Source organism: Ursus maritimus, unplaced genomic scaffold (assembly GCF_017311325.1).
Source record: "Ursus maritimus isolate PB19 unplaced genomic scaffold, ASM1731132v1 scaffold_13, whole genome shotgun sequence".
Taxonomy (NCBI): Eukaryota; Metazoa; Chordata; class Mammalia; order Carnivora; family Ursidae; genus Ursus; species Ursus maritimus.
Window position 1 is genome coordinate 18,070,241 of NW_024423675.1, and position 17,467 is coordinate 18,087,707.

At 37.5% G+C, this 17,467-nt stretch overlaps 1 protein-coding gene across 1 annotated transcript in view; it reads left to right on the forward strand.

The window, feature by feature from the left end:
• The window catches only part of QRSL1 (glutaminyl-tRNA amidotransferase subunit QRSL1), a 31,912-nt gene extending 16,697 nt beyond the window's left edge, over window positions 1-15,215 (forward strand). Inside the window, exons 6-11 of the mRNA XM_008704985.2 lie at window positions 2,278-2,453; window positions 2,541-2,653; window positions 4,582-4,774; window positions 5,293-5,410; window positions 10,719-10,924; window positions 13,433-15,215. Of these exons, the coding sequence (XP_008703207.1) occupies window positions 2,278-2,453; window positions 2,541-2,653; window positions 4,582-4,774; window positions 5,293-5,410; window positions 10,719-10,924; window positions 13,433-13,653 (1,027 nt within the window). The 3' untranslated portion in view covers window positions 13,654-15,215. The remainder of the gene's footprint in view (window positions 1-2,277; window positions 2,454-2,540; window positions 2,654-4,581; window positions 4,775-5,292; window positions 5,411-10,718; window positions 10,925-13,432) is intronic.
• The last annotated feature ends 2,252 nt before the right edge of the window (window positions 15,216-17,467 follow it).

The window sequence follows — 17,467 nt, forward strand, 5'->3', positions numbered from 1 at the left end:
TATCTGCTGAAACTAAGCTCTTTCACAGACATTGCAACCAATAAATTATTTATATTTTTTAGAGCTATGGAGATTTAGATTCTTCAGATTTTTTTTTTTTTTTTTCTCTGAAATCTTATTTACAAGTAAAACCATTTCATTTTATCTCTGTGGAATTTCATAGCATTGCATTAATATTAATGAGAGTTCTGACAAGTTAGGACTGCAAGATTAGGTGCTTTTTTTCTACCCTCATCACACTACTTAACGTTCATCTTTCTGAATGTGCTTTGAGAAGATGGCATTTTGACACATAATTCCTATGGAAATGTAGGTTTTACTTTTACACAGCCGTCAGTGAATCCTAATAAGAAAATGTGTCCTTTTAGAAATTGTGAAAGCAACAGCCTGATTTTGTAGCTTATATGGACTTGGTAAGAAAGACAATCTAATTTGCATTTTCTGTAGAGCTCAAGGGCCATGCAATTGGTAGGAGCCTTGTTCAGTCCAAAGCTTTCTTCTGGGTACAGTCAAGAGAAGCACAGACCCCAAGTAACTCCAGATTGAATGGGTCCCAAACTATCAAGTGTTCTGCTTTGTTTTTCCCCCCCTTTTGATTTGCTTATTTTATAATAGTTTTAAAAACAGGAAGGTTCTTGGAGTATTATGTACCCACTAAAAGGAATGAGCTAGAGTGCTTTGTAATGTCAGGGAAAGATATCAAAGATACCCTGTTAAGTGGAAAATAAGTTGCAGAATACTATGTACGGTATGACCTCCTTTCTGTTAAAAGTAATAATTACATACATATATATGTTAGTTCCATGGACATGTCTGATGAGTATATCAAAACGGATAATGGGATTATTAGGGAGGCAGTGATTATAAGAGAAATTTCACTTTATGCTTCATATACTTATACAATATTTTAAATTTTGTAGTTGGCACATACACTTTTCTAATCAGAAAAACCTTTTTTTCTCTGAAATAGTTTTAAAAAATTAATTATGGTAAAATGTACATAACCTAAAATTTACCATCTTAACCATTTTTAAGTGTACAGTTCAGTGTTAAATACATTCACATTGTTGTGCAACCGATCTCCAGAACTTGGTTCATTTGCAGAACTAAAACCCGGTGCCCTTTAAACAACAGCTTGCCATTTGCCTGCCCCCGCAGCCCCTGGCAATCACTCTTTTCTTTCTGTCTCTATGAACTTGAAGACTGGGCACCTAGAGTGAAAATTATTCAGTATTTGTGCTTTTATAACTGACCTGTTTCACTTAGCAAAATGTCCTCAAGATTAGTTTTTGGATTTGTTTTTAATGAGAAAAACATATACTCTATAGGTAACTGAGCAAAGAAATGGACACTTCATAGTTGGGTAATGCAAATACACATAAATGTGAAAAATTAGTCAGAAATGCACATTAACAAAGCTTTTTGGTTATTCAGATTAACCAACTTTAAAGAACTGCTAGTACTCAGTGATGATAATGAAACATAAGACCAAATCTGATTCACTGCAGTTGAAAATATAAATTGGCAGAGCCTCTCTGACAAGTCATTTGACAATACAGATTAAGAACTTAGAATAACAGGCAGACCCTATGGCTCATTAACTCTACTTCTTGGAAGCTAGCCTAAAAAATAATCAGACATATGGGCAAAGATTTATGTTTAAAGGTGTTTATTACAAAGTAATTTATTATGCAGTTATTATCCTAGTTGGCAACAACACAAATGTTTAAATAAATTAAAGTACATTTCTATCCATGATTCTAAATGAGGTAGCGGAAGGTTCTGTGTATGAATTTCTGGGAAAGGTGTGATTCGTTTGTAAAGGCATACTGTAAAACTGCCATTAAAGCAAGGTATAAGGTGTCTGTGTATACTGGTAGGAGAACGGGCTTTAAAATCCTGGGACTCACCAGTTGATATGATGGAATATTACACATAGTTTAAATTTTCAGTAATTTTAATGGCCTAGCACAAGGCTCATGATAAGAAAAAAAGAGATGGGAACTTATAATTACAGAACGACCTGAACCATGAAAGAAAACTGCATTTTAAAAGTCTTGAAGTTAATATGCCGAAATGTTAACAGTGTTTGCCTCAGGCGGTAGAATATTTTGTTACCTCTTTACATTTTTCTATATTTTAGTTTTCTGAGACAAGCGTCTCTTACTTTTGTATAACCAGGGGGAAATAATGTTTAAAAGTATACACTTAAAAATTGATTCCAAATATAATTGGAGATATGTCATTCTTCTAAAGAAAATTCCATTTAAATTCCAGGGCTTTGGGATCCGATACAGGAGGATCGACCAGAAATCCAGCTGCCCACTGTGGGGTTGTTGGTTTCAAACCAAGCTATGGCTTGGTTTCTCGTCACGGCCTCATTCCCCTGGTGAACTCAATGGATGTGCCAGGAATCTTAACCAGATGTGTGGATGATGCCGCACTTGTGTTGGGTATTTATATGATACCGTGGTTTCAGAACATTATAAATTTCACTGTAAAACAATATGTCTGTCATTCCTAAGTATTTTTCCTTACAGGTGTGCTGGCTGGCCATGACCCCAAAGATTCTACCACAGTACAAGATCCTGTTAAACCATTTACACTTCCCACTTTGACAGATGTGAGCAAACTGTGTATAGGAATTCCGAAGGTAACTCTTCCCTTTTATTACTTTACAGAAATGCTGTCAAGTTAAACACAGATCACAGACTTGGGAAACAGACTGGTTGGGTTTGAATCCCGCTGTGCCACTTTTATTAGCTCTGCAACCTGAGCACGTGACTTAATCTAAGCTCAATTTCCCAATCTACAAAATGGGGATAATAACAGTGTTGATGTCAGAGAGTAGTGAAGTTTTAAATTTGGTAATCATCATGGAAATATAATATACAACATGGCGACTGTAGATAATAATACCGTATTGCATATTTGAAAGCTACTAAGAGAGTAGATCTTAAAGTTCTTATCACAAGGGAAAAAACTCTGTCACTGTGTATGGTGATTGATGTTAACTTAGATTTACTGTGGTGATCATTTCTTAATATATACAAATATTGAATCATATATTGAAACCATCATAATGTTACATGTCAGTTATACCTCAATAAAAAAAAATTAATCATGCTAAGCAGAAGTCTGTAAACTTTTTCTGTAAAGGGTCATTCGGTAAATATTTTAGACTTTGTGGGCCATCCAGTCTTTATTGTCACTATTTAATTCTGCCACTGTCATATGAGAGTAGCCACAGACCATATGTAAATGGAAGAGTGTGGCTGTGCTCTAGTAAAACTTTATTTTCAAAAATAACTGAAGTTATATCTGGCTGGTAGGCCATAATCTGCTGATCCCGGATGTAAACAACATAGCCCAGAGCCATACCTTGCATAGTAAAGGCTTAATACATGTTACCTTCTTTACTACCATTAGTAGTGTTACTACTACATTTATTACAGTAGCAACTGAGTAACTCATATATTATGAAAGTAAATGCGTTCAATTACTGACCTTTAAAAAAACTTTTTATTTTTTTTAATTAATTTTTATTATGTTATGTTAGACACCATACAGTATATCCTTAGTTTTTGACGTAGTGTTCCATGATTCATTATTTGCATATAACACCCAGTGCACCATGCAAAATGTGCCCTCCTTAATACCCATCACCGGCCTAAATTTCAAGCTTAGCAGTCATTTTTTGGATAATTTGTTGTTGTGGGACACTGTCCTATGCATTGTGGGATGTTTAACAGCATCACTGGCCTTTACCCTTAGAAGCAGCCCCCACACCACAGCACAACCCCACAAACAAAAATGCCTGCAGACATTACCAGATGTCCCCTGGTTGAGAGAAAGAGGATGGAATTGCCCCCAGTTGAGACCGCCGCTGTAGAGAAATACTTTCTTTAAAATTTTCAGTTAAGATAATAGCTGTGCCTTCCTTTAAGGATTTAGAGAGAGCACAGGTTGTAGAAAGAGACCTAGTTTAGAATCCTAGATCCTCTACTCACCTACTGCCTAACTTTAGGAAAGTTACTTAACTTGTCCAGTCTCAGTGTTTTTCATTAATAAAATGAAGGATGATAATATCTACATCGTGGGATTGTTAAAAGCATTAAGTGAGGGGGCAGCTGGGTGGCTCAGTCGGCTAAGCATCCAACTCTTGATCTCAGCCCAGGTCTTGATCTCAGAGTCATGAGTTCAAGCCCCATGTTGGGTTCTAGCGTGGAGCCCACTTGAAAAAAAAAAAATGTTCGATCTGAGACTCCTTATACAAAAGTTTCTGCAAAAACATTAAGATGCTTTGAAAAGCATCTAGCAGAGTATCTGATAATGAACATTTAACAAATACAGGTTCCCCAGCCATTTCTCTGATCTTTTATATTGTGATATCCAGCTCATAAATAACTAGTACAGTGCTTGTCATGCCATAAACACTCTAAAATGAGTTCGATCTTTCCAGCTCCTACTAGCAATTTAATTAGATTTTCTAATGTATTGCCAAAGGTCCTAAAGTACATATTTTTATAAAACCATCTATACAAATGTTCTAATTTTTATATCTTGACTTTTTCCAATAAGGAATATCTTGCACCAGAATTATCAAGTGAAGTGCGATCTTTTTGGTCCAAAGCTGCTAACCTCTTTGAGTCTGAGGGGGCCAAAGTAATTGAAGTGTCCCTGCCCCACACGAGTTACTCAATTGTCTGCTACCATGTATTGTGTACATCGGAAGTGGCATCAAATATGGCAAGATTTGACGGGCTAGAATATGGTAAGATGGCTGTGTTTGGGACTTTTAAGGTGGTTGTCTCCAGCATTCAGAAGTTTTACTCATTCATGACAAAAACTGTCCCCGGAGATAATGTTAATGATTCGGACGAGTAAACCAGTGATCCTCTACCTTTGTTATTTGGCCTTCTGCTTACACTGTTCATCATAAATGTCTCTGTAGGTTTGGCTCCCCTCTCTGAACTGTGAATATTTTACAAGAACAGTATCTTATCTTGTATTCTCAGTCTGTCAAATGTAGTGCCTGGCACATGGTAGGAGTTCAGTAGATATTTGAATGGAGGGAGGGAGGGAAGGAGGGAGGGATGGATGAGGAGGTGAATAAATGAAGTTTCCCTCTTGGTTATTTTCTCCTCTCTCCTTGATTCTTGGCAGATAAAGAAGAGGAACCACTAAGGACAGTCTCCCAAAATTTTAGTATTGGTCAGAAATGTGAATCTACATTTGCTTTTCAGCCAAAACTTTCCTTTCATATAATGTTTATCTCTTTTTTGTTTTTAGGTCACAGGTGTGACATTGATGTGTCTACTGAAGCCATGTATGCTGCAACCAGGCGAGAAGGGTTTAATGATGTGGTGAGAGGAAGAATTCTCTCAGGAAATTTTTTCTTATTAAAAGAGTAAGTAATGGAGCACCTGGGTGGCTCAGTTGGTTAAGGGTCTGCCTTTGGCTCAGGTCACAATCCCAGGGGTCCTGGGATCGAGTCCTGCATCAGGCTCCCTGCTCAGTGGGGAGTCTGTTTCTCCCTCAGCCTCTCCCCCTGCTTGTGCACTCTCTCTCTCTCTCTCTCTCTCTCTCAAAAAAATAAATAAAATCTTAAATAAAATAAAAGAGTAAGTAAGCAGAAATTTTCTCCATTCTTAAACACTCAAGAGTACATTAGTAGCATGTCTATCAGGTCTTATAAGTTGAGATATTTGCTAAAGGAGCAAAATCCTTATGATTTGAGTTAGAAATCTTAATTAAAGACCTGTTTATAGTACTTTTAGTTTCTGGCTATTCAGATGCAGAGAAAACATTACACTCTAGCTAAATGATTAGTACAAAACTAGGTAGGAAGCCCTGAAGAATTTTAGCCTCATTAAATGTCCCCTGACTATTATTGCCATATTGACTTATGTTGTTAGAGACTTAAGCAGGAAGTTACATTGGTGTAGCTTGAAAAATTTAGTAAATCAGCTTAGTCTTCCCCTACATTATGTATCTGTTTGCTCCAAGAAAGAATTCTAAATTACTAGGACTCTTACTTAGACTGCTTTCAATATAAACTTATTCATCATCTTGTGAATAGGATTCATCTTGTATACCACCAAGTGTGCCGTAGAGGACATGAGAAGTGTGAAAAGGCAAGAATGATTGTTGTAATGAATAGCTTCCTGGAGTTTTTCTACATTCCCTCAAGGATAGAAAGCATTTTGTTCATCTGTGTATCCCTTCAGGGCTGATACTTAGGATTACTTTTTCCAAAAATATTATTTGAACAGCCATGATGAAAAACAGCATGGAGGTTCTTCAAAAAATTAAAAATAGAACTACCGTATATGATCCGGCAGTCTTACTTCTGAGTATATATCCAAAGAAAATGAAATCACTATCTCAGAGTATTATTCACAATAGCTAAGACATGAAAACAACCTAAGTGTCCGTCATCAGATGAATGAATAAAAAAAAAAAGTGGTATACACACACACACACACACACACACACACTGGAATATAACTCAGCCATAAAAAAAGAAGGAAAACTGGCCACTTGTGACAACATGGGTGGATGCTGAGGTCATTTTCCTAAGTGAAATAAGTCAGAGAAAGACAAGTACTGTATGATCTCACTTATATATGGAATCTAAAAAAAGCCAAACTCACAAAAACAAAGTAGAATGGTGGTTGCCTGGGTCTGTGGGCTAGGGGAAATGGGGAGATGTTGGTCAAAGGGTACAAACTTGTAGTGATAAGATGAATAAGTTCTGGGGGCACCTGGGTGGTTCAGTCAGTTAAACACGGCTTAGGTCGTGTTTCCAGAGTCCTGGGATCGAGCCCCACATCAGGCTCCCTGCTCAATGTGGAGCTTGCTTCTCCCTCTGCCCCTCACCGTGCTCATGTTCTCTCTCTCTCCCCCTCCCTTTCTCTCAAATGAATAAATAAAATCTAAAAAAAAAAAAAAAAGATGAATAAGTTCAGGGGATATAATACACAGCAACGTTACTATAGTTAACAGTACTGTGTTGTATACTTGAAAATTGCTGAGAGTACATGTTAAATATTCTCACCACACACACACAAAATTGTAATTATATAAGGTGATAAATGTATTAATTAATGCTCTTGTGGTTATCATTTCACAATATATACATACATCTAATTATCATATTGTACACCTTAAAATTACACAATTTTATGTCAATTATATTTTAGTAAAGCTTGAAAACAAAAAACCTAAAAATACTTGATTATGTTCCATATTAAAAGACTCTTTTCCTGCAGATCAAAACTATAATATGATATTACCTCACACTTGTTAGAATGGATAAAATCAACAACACAAGAAACAACAGGTATTGGCGAGGATATGGAGACAAAAGAACCCTCCTGCACTGTTGGTGGGAATGCAAACTGGTGCAGCCATTCTGGGAAATAATATGGAGGTTCCTCAAAAAGTTAAAAATAGAACTATCCAGCAGTCACACTACTGGGTATTTACCCAAAGAATACAAATACAGTAACTCAAAAGGGTACGTCCATCCAGTGTAGCAGCATTATTTACAGTAGCCAAGATATACAAGCAGCTCTAGGGTCCATCAATTGGATGAATAGATAAGGAAGATGTGGTGTGTACACATAATGGAATATTATTCAGCCATAAAAAAGAATGAAATCTTGCCATTTGCAATGACATGGATGGAGCTAGAGATTATAATGCTGTGTGAAAGAAGTCAGTCAGAGAAAGACAAATACCATATAATTTCATTCATGTGGAATTTAAGAAACAAAACAAATGAGCAAGGGGTGGGATTGGGGGGAGCAGCAGAAACCAAACCAAGAAACGGCTCTTAACTATAGAGAACAAACTGATAGTTAGCAGAGGGGAGGTGGGTGAGGGGATGGGTTAAACAGGTGATGGGGATTAAGGAGCGCACTTGCTGTGATGAGCACCTGAGCACCGGGTGATGTATGAAATTGTTGAATCACTACATTGTACATTGTATGGCAATTAACTGGAATTAAAATAAAAACTTTTTAAAAAGCAATGAAAAAAGAATGAAAGACTTTTTTCTATATTGACCAGATGAGTGTAATGATTTTGGAGTAGGAAAAGAAAATGAAATGCTGCTGAGAGGTTTTCTAAGCAAAGCCTTTCATTAAGTGGAAAATGTTACATTTGCCAAATATAACTGATTGGAATCAAATTGTGTATCTCAGGGCACAAGTTGGTAGACTGTCTAGGTCACTGTAACAGCATATAAAGAAACTGAAGGAGAAGAGTCTGAAAGCTTCTTCCATGGTCACCAGTTGGGGGGGTTGACAAAAGGAAGTGAGAATTTCTGCTTGATCCCTATCTTCTGAGTCAGCTTTTTTGTTTTGAGGGGTTTTGTTTGCTTGTTCATTTGGTTTGTGAGGGGAGGACAGACATGAGTGATAGGAAAAATGGAATTTGGGTGTACTTTTTTTTAGTCTTAAAAAGTCCATTTATGTGCCAGAAACTATAACAACTCCTCTAACATTTTTTTTTCTTCATATGTGGTACCTCAGTTTACAGTTTTGTCATTCTGCTACCTTTTTTCAAAAAATACAAATTTATTGAATGAGGAATCCACAGTTTATTTTTAATGAACATAATTATTTACATTTGAGCCACATTTAAGTCTGATTTTTACTGTTTGTCTTCAATGTGTCCCATCTGTTCTTTCTTTTAACTTTCCTGCCTTCTTTTATTTTTTCTTTAATAACTTTTCTCTTAAAGAGATTTAAAACAAGAAAAAAGTCATGTATATTGGCCTAAATATTTACTATTTCTGGTGCTTTTTATTCCTTTGTGTACATCCAAATATCCATCTGCTATAATTTTCTTTCTCCCTAAAGAACTTTAATATTTCTTGTAGTACAATCCTGCTAATACTGAATTCTTTCAGCTTTTGTTTGTAAAAGTCTTTATTTTATCTTTAATTTTGATATTTTCTCTGGGTATCAAATTCTAGATTGATAGTTTTTCTTTCAGTACCTTAAAGATCTTGTTCTATTGCCTCCTGACTTGCGTAGTTTCTGAGAAGTCTGTGGTCATTCTTGTCTTTGTTCCTCTGTGTACAGCATGTCTCCCCTCTCCCCCCAGCTGATTTTAAGACTTTGTCATTGGTTTTCAGGAATTTGTGATGTGTCTTGGTGTGGTTTTCTGCATATTTCTTCTTGCTTAGGGGTTTGTTGAACTGCTTGGATCTGTGGGTTTATCATTTTAATGAAATTTGGAAAAGTTTTGTCCACTGTTTCTTAAAATATTTTTTCTGACCTCCCCACTTCTTCTGGGACTCCATTCATATGTATGTTAATCTGCTTGCTGTTGTCCCGCAGCACACTGATGGCCCCACCCTGGTTTTTCCTTCTTTTTTTAGTCTTTTTCTCTGTGCTTCCTTTTGGATAGTTTCTATGACTATCTTCAGAATCCCTGACCTGCTGTGTCACCTGCTGTCAATCACATCTGATGTCATTTTTATTTCCTATTTTATATTTTTCATTCCTAGAACTTCCAAGTAGGCCTTCTTAGCTCTTCAGTTTCTTCATGACACCAGTTTCCTTCTATCTTCTTAAACATATGGAACATATTTACAGTAGCTGTTTTAATGTTCTTATCGGCTAATTCCCACATTTCTTTTGTTTCTGGATCTCTTTATGTTGATTGCTTTTTACCCCCTAGTTATGGGTTATATTTTCTGCTTTTTTGCATGGCTGGGCGTGATGACTTTTACATTATCATTTGCTGGATTTTTGTTGTATTCCTTTAAACAGTATTGGGCTTTGTTCTGGGATGCAGTTAAGTTACTTAGAATCTGTTGGATCCTTTCAAGGCTTCCTTTTAAAAAAAACTTTGCAAGGATGAGTCCAAAATGACCTTTGGTCTAGGTTAATGTAACTCGAATTGAGGCAGCACGCTTGAAGAATTCTGCCAGATGCCTCATGTGTTATGAAGTCTTTCCACTTTGGCTGTTAGGAACACACACTACTCCCAGCCCTATAGGAGCTCTTTGCAGTTGTTTGACTTTTCAGTGATTCTTCCCCAGCCTTGAGAATGTCTTCTCCCTCCATGCACAGATAGTACTCAGCCAAAGACTTGAGGGATCACTCTGCAGATCTCTTGAGCTCTCTCTGTGTGCTATTTTCTCCTCTCTGGTACTCGGTGAGCAAATTCCAGTTGTCTTTGCCTCTCTGAACTTCCAGTCCCCGTCTCTAACTTCCTGAAAACGGTTTAGGTTCCTCCTGTCTGGGCTAAGGCCTGGAAACTGCCTCCAGGCAGTACGCTGGGGAAATTAAAGGGCTCACTTATTTGTTTCCCTTCTCTCAGAACTCCCTCTCTTGAAGCTAAGTTCTAGTCTTTCCTTTACCATTGCCCATCTTCGTAACCTTTGGAAAGTCATTTAATTGCTATGCACTTGGGTTTTTTTCCACCTGAAAATAAATGTTCTGGTTGAATGATACCACTATTTTGTGATTATATGAGTAGAATTATATCTAGCAATGAATTCTGATTAAACTCCTGATACACAAATTTTTAGAAATAACAGCACAGTTGAACAAAAATCATTTATATGTGTTGTTAGGAATCTTAGTGGTGCTTGCTTATAAAGGTCAAGAATCCAGTCATTCTTTAACAAGCCTTGTGTGTGAAAATTGATTCAAAGAAATTAAAAAATCTTTAAAATATCATCTGTTTTTCCACAGAAACTATGAGAATTATTTCATTAAGGCACAGAAAGTGAGACGACTCATTGCTAACGATTTTGTGAATGTTTTTAACTCTGGAGTGGACGTCTTACTGACTCCCACCACGTTGAGTGACGCAGTGCCATACCTGGAGTTCATTAAAGAAGACAACAGGACGCGAAGTGCCCAGGATGATATTTTTACACAGGCTGTAAATATGGCAGGTGAGGATCCCTTGGGAATGTTCTGGTTTTCTTCAAATTTTTAGACAGGCACCCTGGTCTTCCACTTAGGTTCTAGCTAGATTGTTCCCTGAAGGCAACAGCTTGTCCTCTTGGAATGCTTAGGAATGTGTGTACGTGTGTGTGTATGTGGTATGTACACTGCTTAGGCATGCGTGCACTTGCAGTCACCATGCACACATATACTCACAACCTACTTAATAACATGATTTTAACTTTTATTTTGGAAATACTCAAACCTGCAGAAAAGTTGAAAGAATGGTATATTGAATACCGATATGCCATTTGCCTGGAGTCATTCATTTTGCCTTGTCTGCTTTCTCCTTCCTCTTTCTCCCTGTACACACACACACACACACACACACACACACACACACTCTCTCTCTCTCTCTCTCACGTTTTTTTTAGCTGAATAATTTGAAAGAAAGTGTCAATATCATGATACTTCACTCCTAAATACTTTAGCATAAATCTTCTGAAAATGATGGCATTCTCCCACATAACCACAATTCTGTTACCACACCTAGGAAAACTAACATGAGTATAATAATGTTCCCAATATAGTCCATATTTAAATTTTCTTAATTGTACCAAAAATGTCTTCTATAAAATTGTTTTTTCCCCTGATATAGTACATTTGTTTATGATCTTTTTAAAATTTACAACAATTTCCCAATTCTTGCTTTGGGTTTTTGGTTTTGGTTTTGGTTTTTTTTAGAACACATCAGACTGTTTTATAATTTGTGTTTCAGTCATCAAACAAAATGTAGAAAACTGAAGAAGAGAAGGAGAGCCTATTATATTTCCCCATACTTTTGTTTACTATGTTCATTTCTTCCTGGTATATGAAGATTCTTTGTTTTATCATATCCTTTCTGTTTAAATTCCTTTAGCCATTCTTTTAGGGTAGGGCAGCTGTTAACCAATTCTCTTAACTTCCTTTCTAAGAATGCTTGATTTCCCTTCATGTTTAAAGATTATGTTCACTGGGTACAGGATTTTGTCTTGACATTTCTTTTCTTTAGCACTTAAAAAATGTTACGCTACTTTCTTCTGGCCTGCATAGTTTCTGATTAGAAATCCCCACCTTTTAAAATTTTTGTTTTAGTTGACGTTGACTTTTTTGAAGAGCCTCGTGCACTTGCCCTCTAGGATGTTCCATCCATAATCTAGATCTGTTAGATTGTTTCCTCATGATTGGGTTGAGTCAAACATTTTGGCAGAAATACTATGTACTCTTCATGCCAGGAAACAGTTAATGTTACTTTGTTCCACTTTCAAAGACTAAGTTGATTCCTTAGTTAAGAAAGTAACTGCCAGGTGTTTTCTGTGTAAAGGTACATTTTTCCTTTTATCAATTAAACCAGTTGGTGAGGTGATAGTTTGAGATTGTGTGAATATCCTATTCCCCGAAAGTCTTTGACCCAGTTTTAGATCTGTTGATGATCCTTGCCTGAATTATTTCATAGAGAATACAAAATGCTGATTTTTCTGTCATTCTTTCTACATATGTTAGCTAGCAGTTTGCTTTTTTAAAAATTCACTGTATTATAAACAATTACTGTCATTATTGGTTTTGATGCTCAATTGTTTGGCCAACAAGAGCCCTTGCAAGTTGCATGTAACCTTTAAACCTATCCCCATTAATTTCTAAAAACTTCCTTATTTTATGGCGTAACAAGATATCCTAGGATCTTGTACTTGCTTTCCTCCAGACCTGGAACTAAAACTGAGCTACTATTTCTTACCCAACAAATTGGCAAACATTCAGAAGCTCAACGACATACTCGGTAATGCTGTAGGGAAAAAGCATTTTGCTTTTTACAACTTTTTTGGAGGGGAATTTGGCAATATCCAGTTACATATGCATTTATCTTTTGATGAAGCAATCCCTATTCATCTGAGAGACTTTTAAGAATACCGAGAAACATGGGGCACCTGGGTGGCTCAGTCGGTCAAGCATCTGGCTCCTGATTTCGGCTCAGGCCATGATCTCATTGGTGGTGCGATTGAGCCCTGGTCATCGGGCTCCATGTTCAGTAGGGAGTCGGTTGAGATTCTCTTCTTCTCTCCCTCCCCCTGCTCTCTCTCTCTCTCTCTCAAATAAATAAATCTTAAAAAAAAAAATACCAAAAAACATGTACACAAGGTAATTCACCCGGGCATGGTGTGAAATAGCTCAATACTGAAAACAACCTAAGTGCCCAACCATAGAAGAATGGGTGAATAAATTATGGTACAAACCACATAATGGAGTGCTATGCAGCTATAGAAAAGGAATGAAGAACGTCTCTGTGAGCTGATACACAGTGAGTTCCGAGATATATTGTTAAGTGAGCAAAGGAAGATACAAAAGCATGCATATCGTATGATTTTTGTCATTTTTTCAACCTTATCTGTCTTGTACCTACTAGCACTGGAAAGCAGAAGAAGTCTCCCTTTCTTAGGATGGAGAATTAGTCAGCTAATAGGTTTCTTTCTTGTCTTCAGGATTGCCGGCAGTGAGTGTCCCTGTGGCCCTCTCAAACCAAGGACTGCCAATAGGACTACAGTTTATTGGACGTGCATTTCGTGACCAGCAGCTTCTTACAATTGCCAAGTGGTTTGAAAAACAAGTACAGTTTCCTGTTATTCAACTTCAAGAACTAATGGATGATTGTTCATCAGTCTTTGAAATTGAGAAGTTAGGTTCTGTTTCTCTAAAACAGTAGTGATAAATATAGCATGCACATTAAAATAACTTGAAGATTTTCTATTTGAGAGATGTCCATGATCCTGCTTAATTCCTGTGATTTGGTTCATTGTCAACACAGTCATTCCTTGGAATCACTTTTTAAAACTCTTGTGATACAGTTAATTAATTATAAATTATCTGTCAGCATTTATGAAGTACCCACTAAGTGTAAAGTACAGGATTTTTACGTTAACACAGACACATGTTCCTGGAAGATGACGCATTCTGCAAAAATGTTCATTAATAAGAACAGAGCTTAGAGTAAAACTGAGCTTAGGGATAAGCCTCTCAGAACTTGTACATCTTTGTAACCAAAGTGCTAATAAAAGCTGTAATATGTACCTCCAGAGAGAAGCTGAACAGCCAGGCAGATAGGCAATTCACATGTAGTGGAGGCTGGCTCAGGGGGTGTTAAAAATGCACAAAAACAATAAAATGGGAATATTTGCATCTGAGTGCTGAACAAAGGAGGTAGAAGAGGAGCTCTGAGCCCTGGAGGAAGTGTGACCTGCTGGGGCCCAGAGTCATGCAAGACTGGGGGTGTACCTCCCTGGGGAAGAGCCCAGGTGCAGACGCTCTTGATTTCTCTAAAAATAGAGCTGCAATGACTGAAAACTTTCTCCTGTTTTGCTAAAGGTGAAAATTTGACTTCTGCCAAACCAGAACAACTCCGTGTGACTTCATTTTCCTAGTTACCAATCACAAATGAACTTGCTGGTTTCATAGAAACATTTGTTGTAACCTAAGAGACCATACTGGACCTGAAACTTGGGAGATAGTGGAGCATGATTTTACAGAGAAAGTTTCAAGATATACAAGTATATCTAGTATGAGAAACTGGTAGATAATTTGGTAAGGATGCCAAAGATAAGAGGCCCATAGCCTTCCTCCCTTACCCCAGATTCTCTATTCCTCATGGTTTCCTTACCCCCTTAGCTTTCTTCACAAGTGCTCTCTTTGGGTCCCTTGAGCCCAAAGAGACATTAACAAGAATCTGTATTCAATGTGAAAAAAAAGATGAAAATCATAGATGTACCCACTACAAAGTTTCGTCATTGGACTTGTCTTTGCCAGAGCACCGCTGTCCTCTCCTGTTGATCAGGTCTTCTAATTGGGCACTTACATATTACTGATAAGTATAAGTAGGAAGCTGAATTATTATTTAATAGATTCACTTTGTTTAGTAAGGAAAAAGTCTTTTCTAAATATGAAGTACATGAGGGAAAACTCTAAGTGGCAGAACCTTCTGCAAAGAGCCACTGGAATGTGGCATGGTAGAAAGGGACCCTGCCTGTTACTTTTTCAATAGTTTTCTCTCCTCCCAGGATCCTTCCACTCCCAAATAGTCTGACAAACTTTGTGTAAAATATTTCTGTGCCAGGACTACTAGTTTTCTTACAAATCATGATTCTGAATCCCTGAAAGAGGAAGAAATTCACAAGAGAGAACTGCATTTTTTTATGACAAGGGAAAACCATCTTAGTTGAAGGAGCTAATATGGTGTAAAAAGCAAATAAATAATAAATCTTTGCCCCAGTCTTTTTTTAATGTGTGTATAATTTGAAATGATTTTTTTTCAAAGAATATGTAATTTCTCTTATTCCTGTATCTCTGCGTGAGCTCTACTGATGATTTGAATCTGGAAATAGGGAAGTGAAACATTGACTGTTCTCACATAATACTCAACTAGCATGAAATAATACCTAATTTGTTTCTCTTTCTTCTCCATCTTTCCCTAAATCTAGTAGATCTTATTTTACCAAATCACTGTCGGGAATTTAAGTGGGAAATGGTCTTTGTATCTCAGCTAATCAAGTCCTGAAATTGTTAGCAATTCTGAAAGGTGACAGTGGCTACAAGTGTAAGAGGAGTTCCCTGATAAGACCCAGCAAAAACCAAGAGAAGTTAGATTCAACCACAAAAGCATCGCTGGAGTGAAAAAAATGTGATGAGATCACAAAACCTGGCACCCCAACACCACCTAGAGCCAGGGAGCAAGTGGGAAAGTCAGTGTTCCGTGTGGGCCCCCAGCGTTACCAAGAAAATCACTTGAAACCAGGGAGGCAGAATGTTCTCTTTGGCTCTTTGCTACCAGGTCATCAGGAACACAGAGGACCTTGAGCCAGCTAGAAAAGACAGCATGGTACCAAAAAAGGAGCTTCTAAAAATGACAAGGAACAGTGACTCCTATTAGGAAGTCACCTGTGCCTTCTAACATAAACAAGAAATACCTTCAGGATTTTCTTTTCTTTTTTTTTTTTTTAAGATTTTATCCATTTATTTGAGAGAGAGAGAATGAGCGAGAGAGAGCAAGCATGAGCTGTGGGGCGGGGCAGAGGGAGAGGGGGGAGCAGACTCCCCTGCCGAGCAGGGAGCCCGACCCAGGCTCCATCCCAGGACCCCAGGATGACGACCTGAGCCCTGAGCGGAAGGCAGACACCCAACCCACTGAGCCACCCAGGCTTTGAGGCCCCCTTGAGGATTTTGGACTGAAGGACTGGGAAGAGAACCGTTACAGGACACCGGTAGGTAGAGCGCAGGGATGCTGCAAACTGCATACCCTGCTCCGCTCAAGGGAGGGGAGCAAGCGGATGGAATTTTCACAATAACTTCTGTTAGGAATTTTCATTCATTAACTACTTTTGCTCTCCCTCCCCTTCCTCAAGCATCTGATTATCTACCCCAAGGTTAAATGCGTGTTGAGTGGGCAAGCCTGGGGTAAAATGTGTTCACTGTATTTAGAAGCACCAGAGGCCAGTTGAAAGTAGGTCTTCCTCAGACATTTGGTGACTTAAGCGGTGTGTACACTAGAACATAAACCTGAAGATTTAATAAAGGCAAAGAACATGAGAAAAGCCCAGCCAACATTAAATAAAAGTAATTATTAGAGGATTTCAGAGGGTTTTTTTCATTTCTTTTTCTTTACACCTCAATGGAATATAAATCTGAAAGGATTTTAGGGAATTTATTAAAAACATATTATTACAATGGTATAAAAGTAGTTGAGGAAATCAGTAAAGTGATAAAAGTAACAAAAAATGATAAAACCAGGAATAAAGTTTGAAATAAAAATGCTTCTCAAGGTATTTATATAGATGCTTAAAGCTGTGTAGTATGACACAGTGGGAAATTTTCCAGTAGCTTACCTAGTGGATAAGGCTACCAGATTTAAAAATGAAATGAGGGGCGCCTGGGTGGCTCAGTCGTTAAGCGTCTGCCTTCGGCTCAGGGCGTGATCCCAAAGTTCTGGGATGGAGCCCCACATCAGGCTCCTCCGCTATGAGCCTGCTTCTTCCTCTCCCACTCCCCCTGCTTGTGTTCCCTCTCTCGCTGGCTGTCTCTATCTCTGTCAAATAAATAAATAAAATCTTTAAAAAAAAATGAAATGAACTTGGGTTTGAACCCTATTATTGCCATTTACAAGCTGTGTACCCTGTCTGAGCTTCCGCATGCTGACTTTTAAAATAGAGATAATATTTACTCCAAGGGATGGTTGGGAGGATTGCATTTAAATCATGCACTGAAAGCACCTAGCATGATGCCTGTTAGACTAAGCGCTTAGTAATTTGTAGCTGTAAGTAAATGCATACAATTATAAATTTCAGTTTTCTTATACAGTCGACCCTTGAACAACAGGTTTGAACTACATGGGTTCACTTACATGTGAATTTTTTTTATAAGTACAGTACAGTACTATAAATGTATTTTCCTTATGGTTTTCTTAATAAATTTTTCTCTAGCTTACTTTATTATTAAGAATACAGTATATAATACATATAGCTCCCCAATGA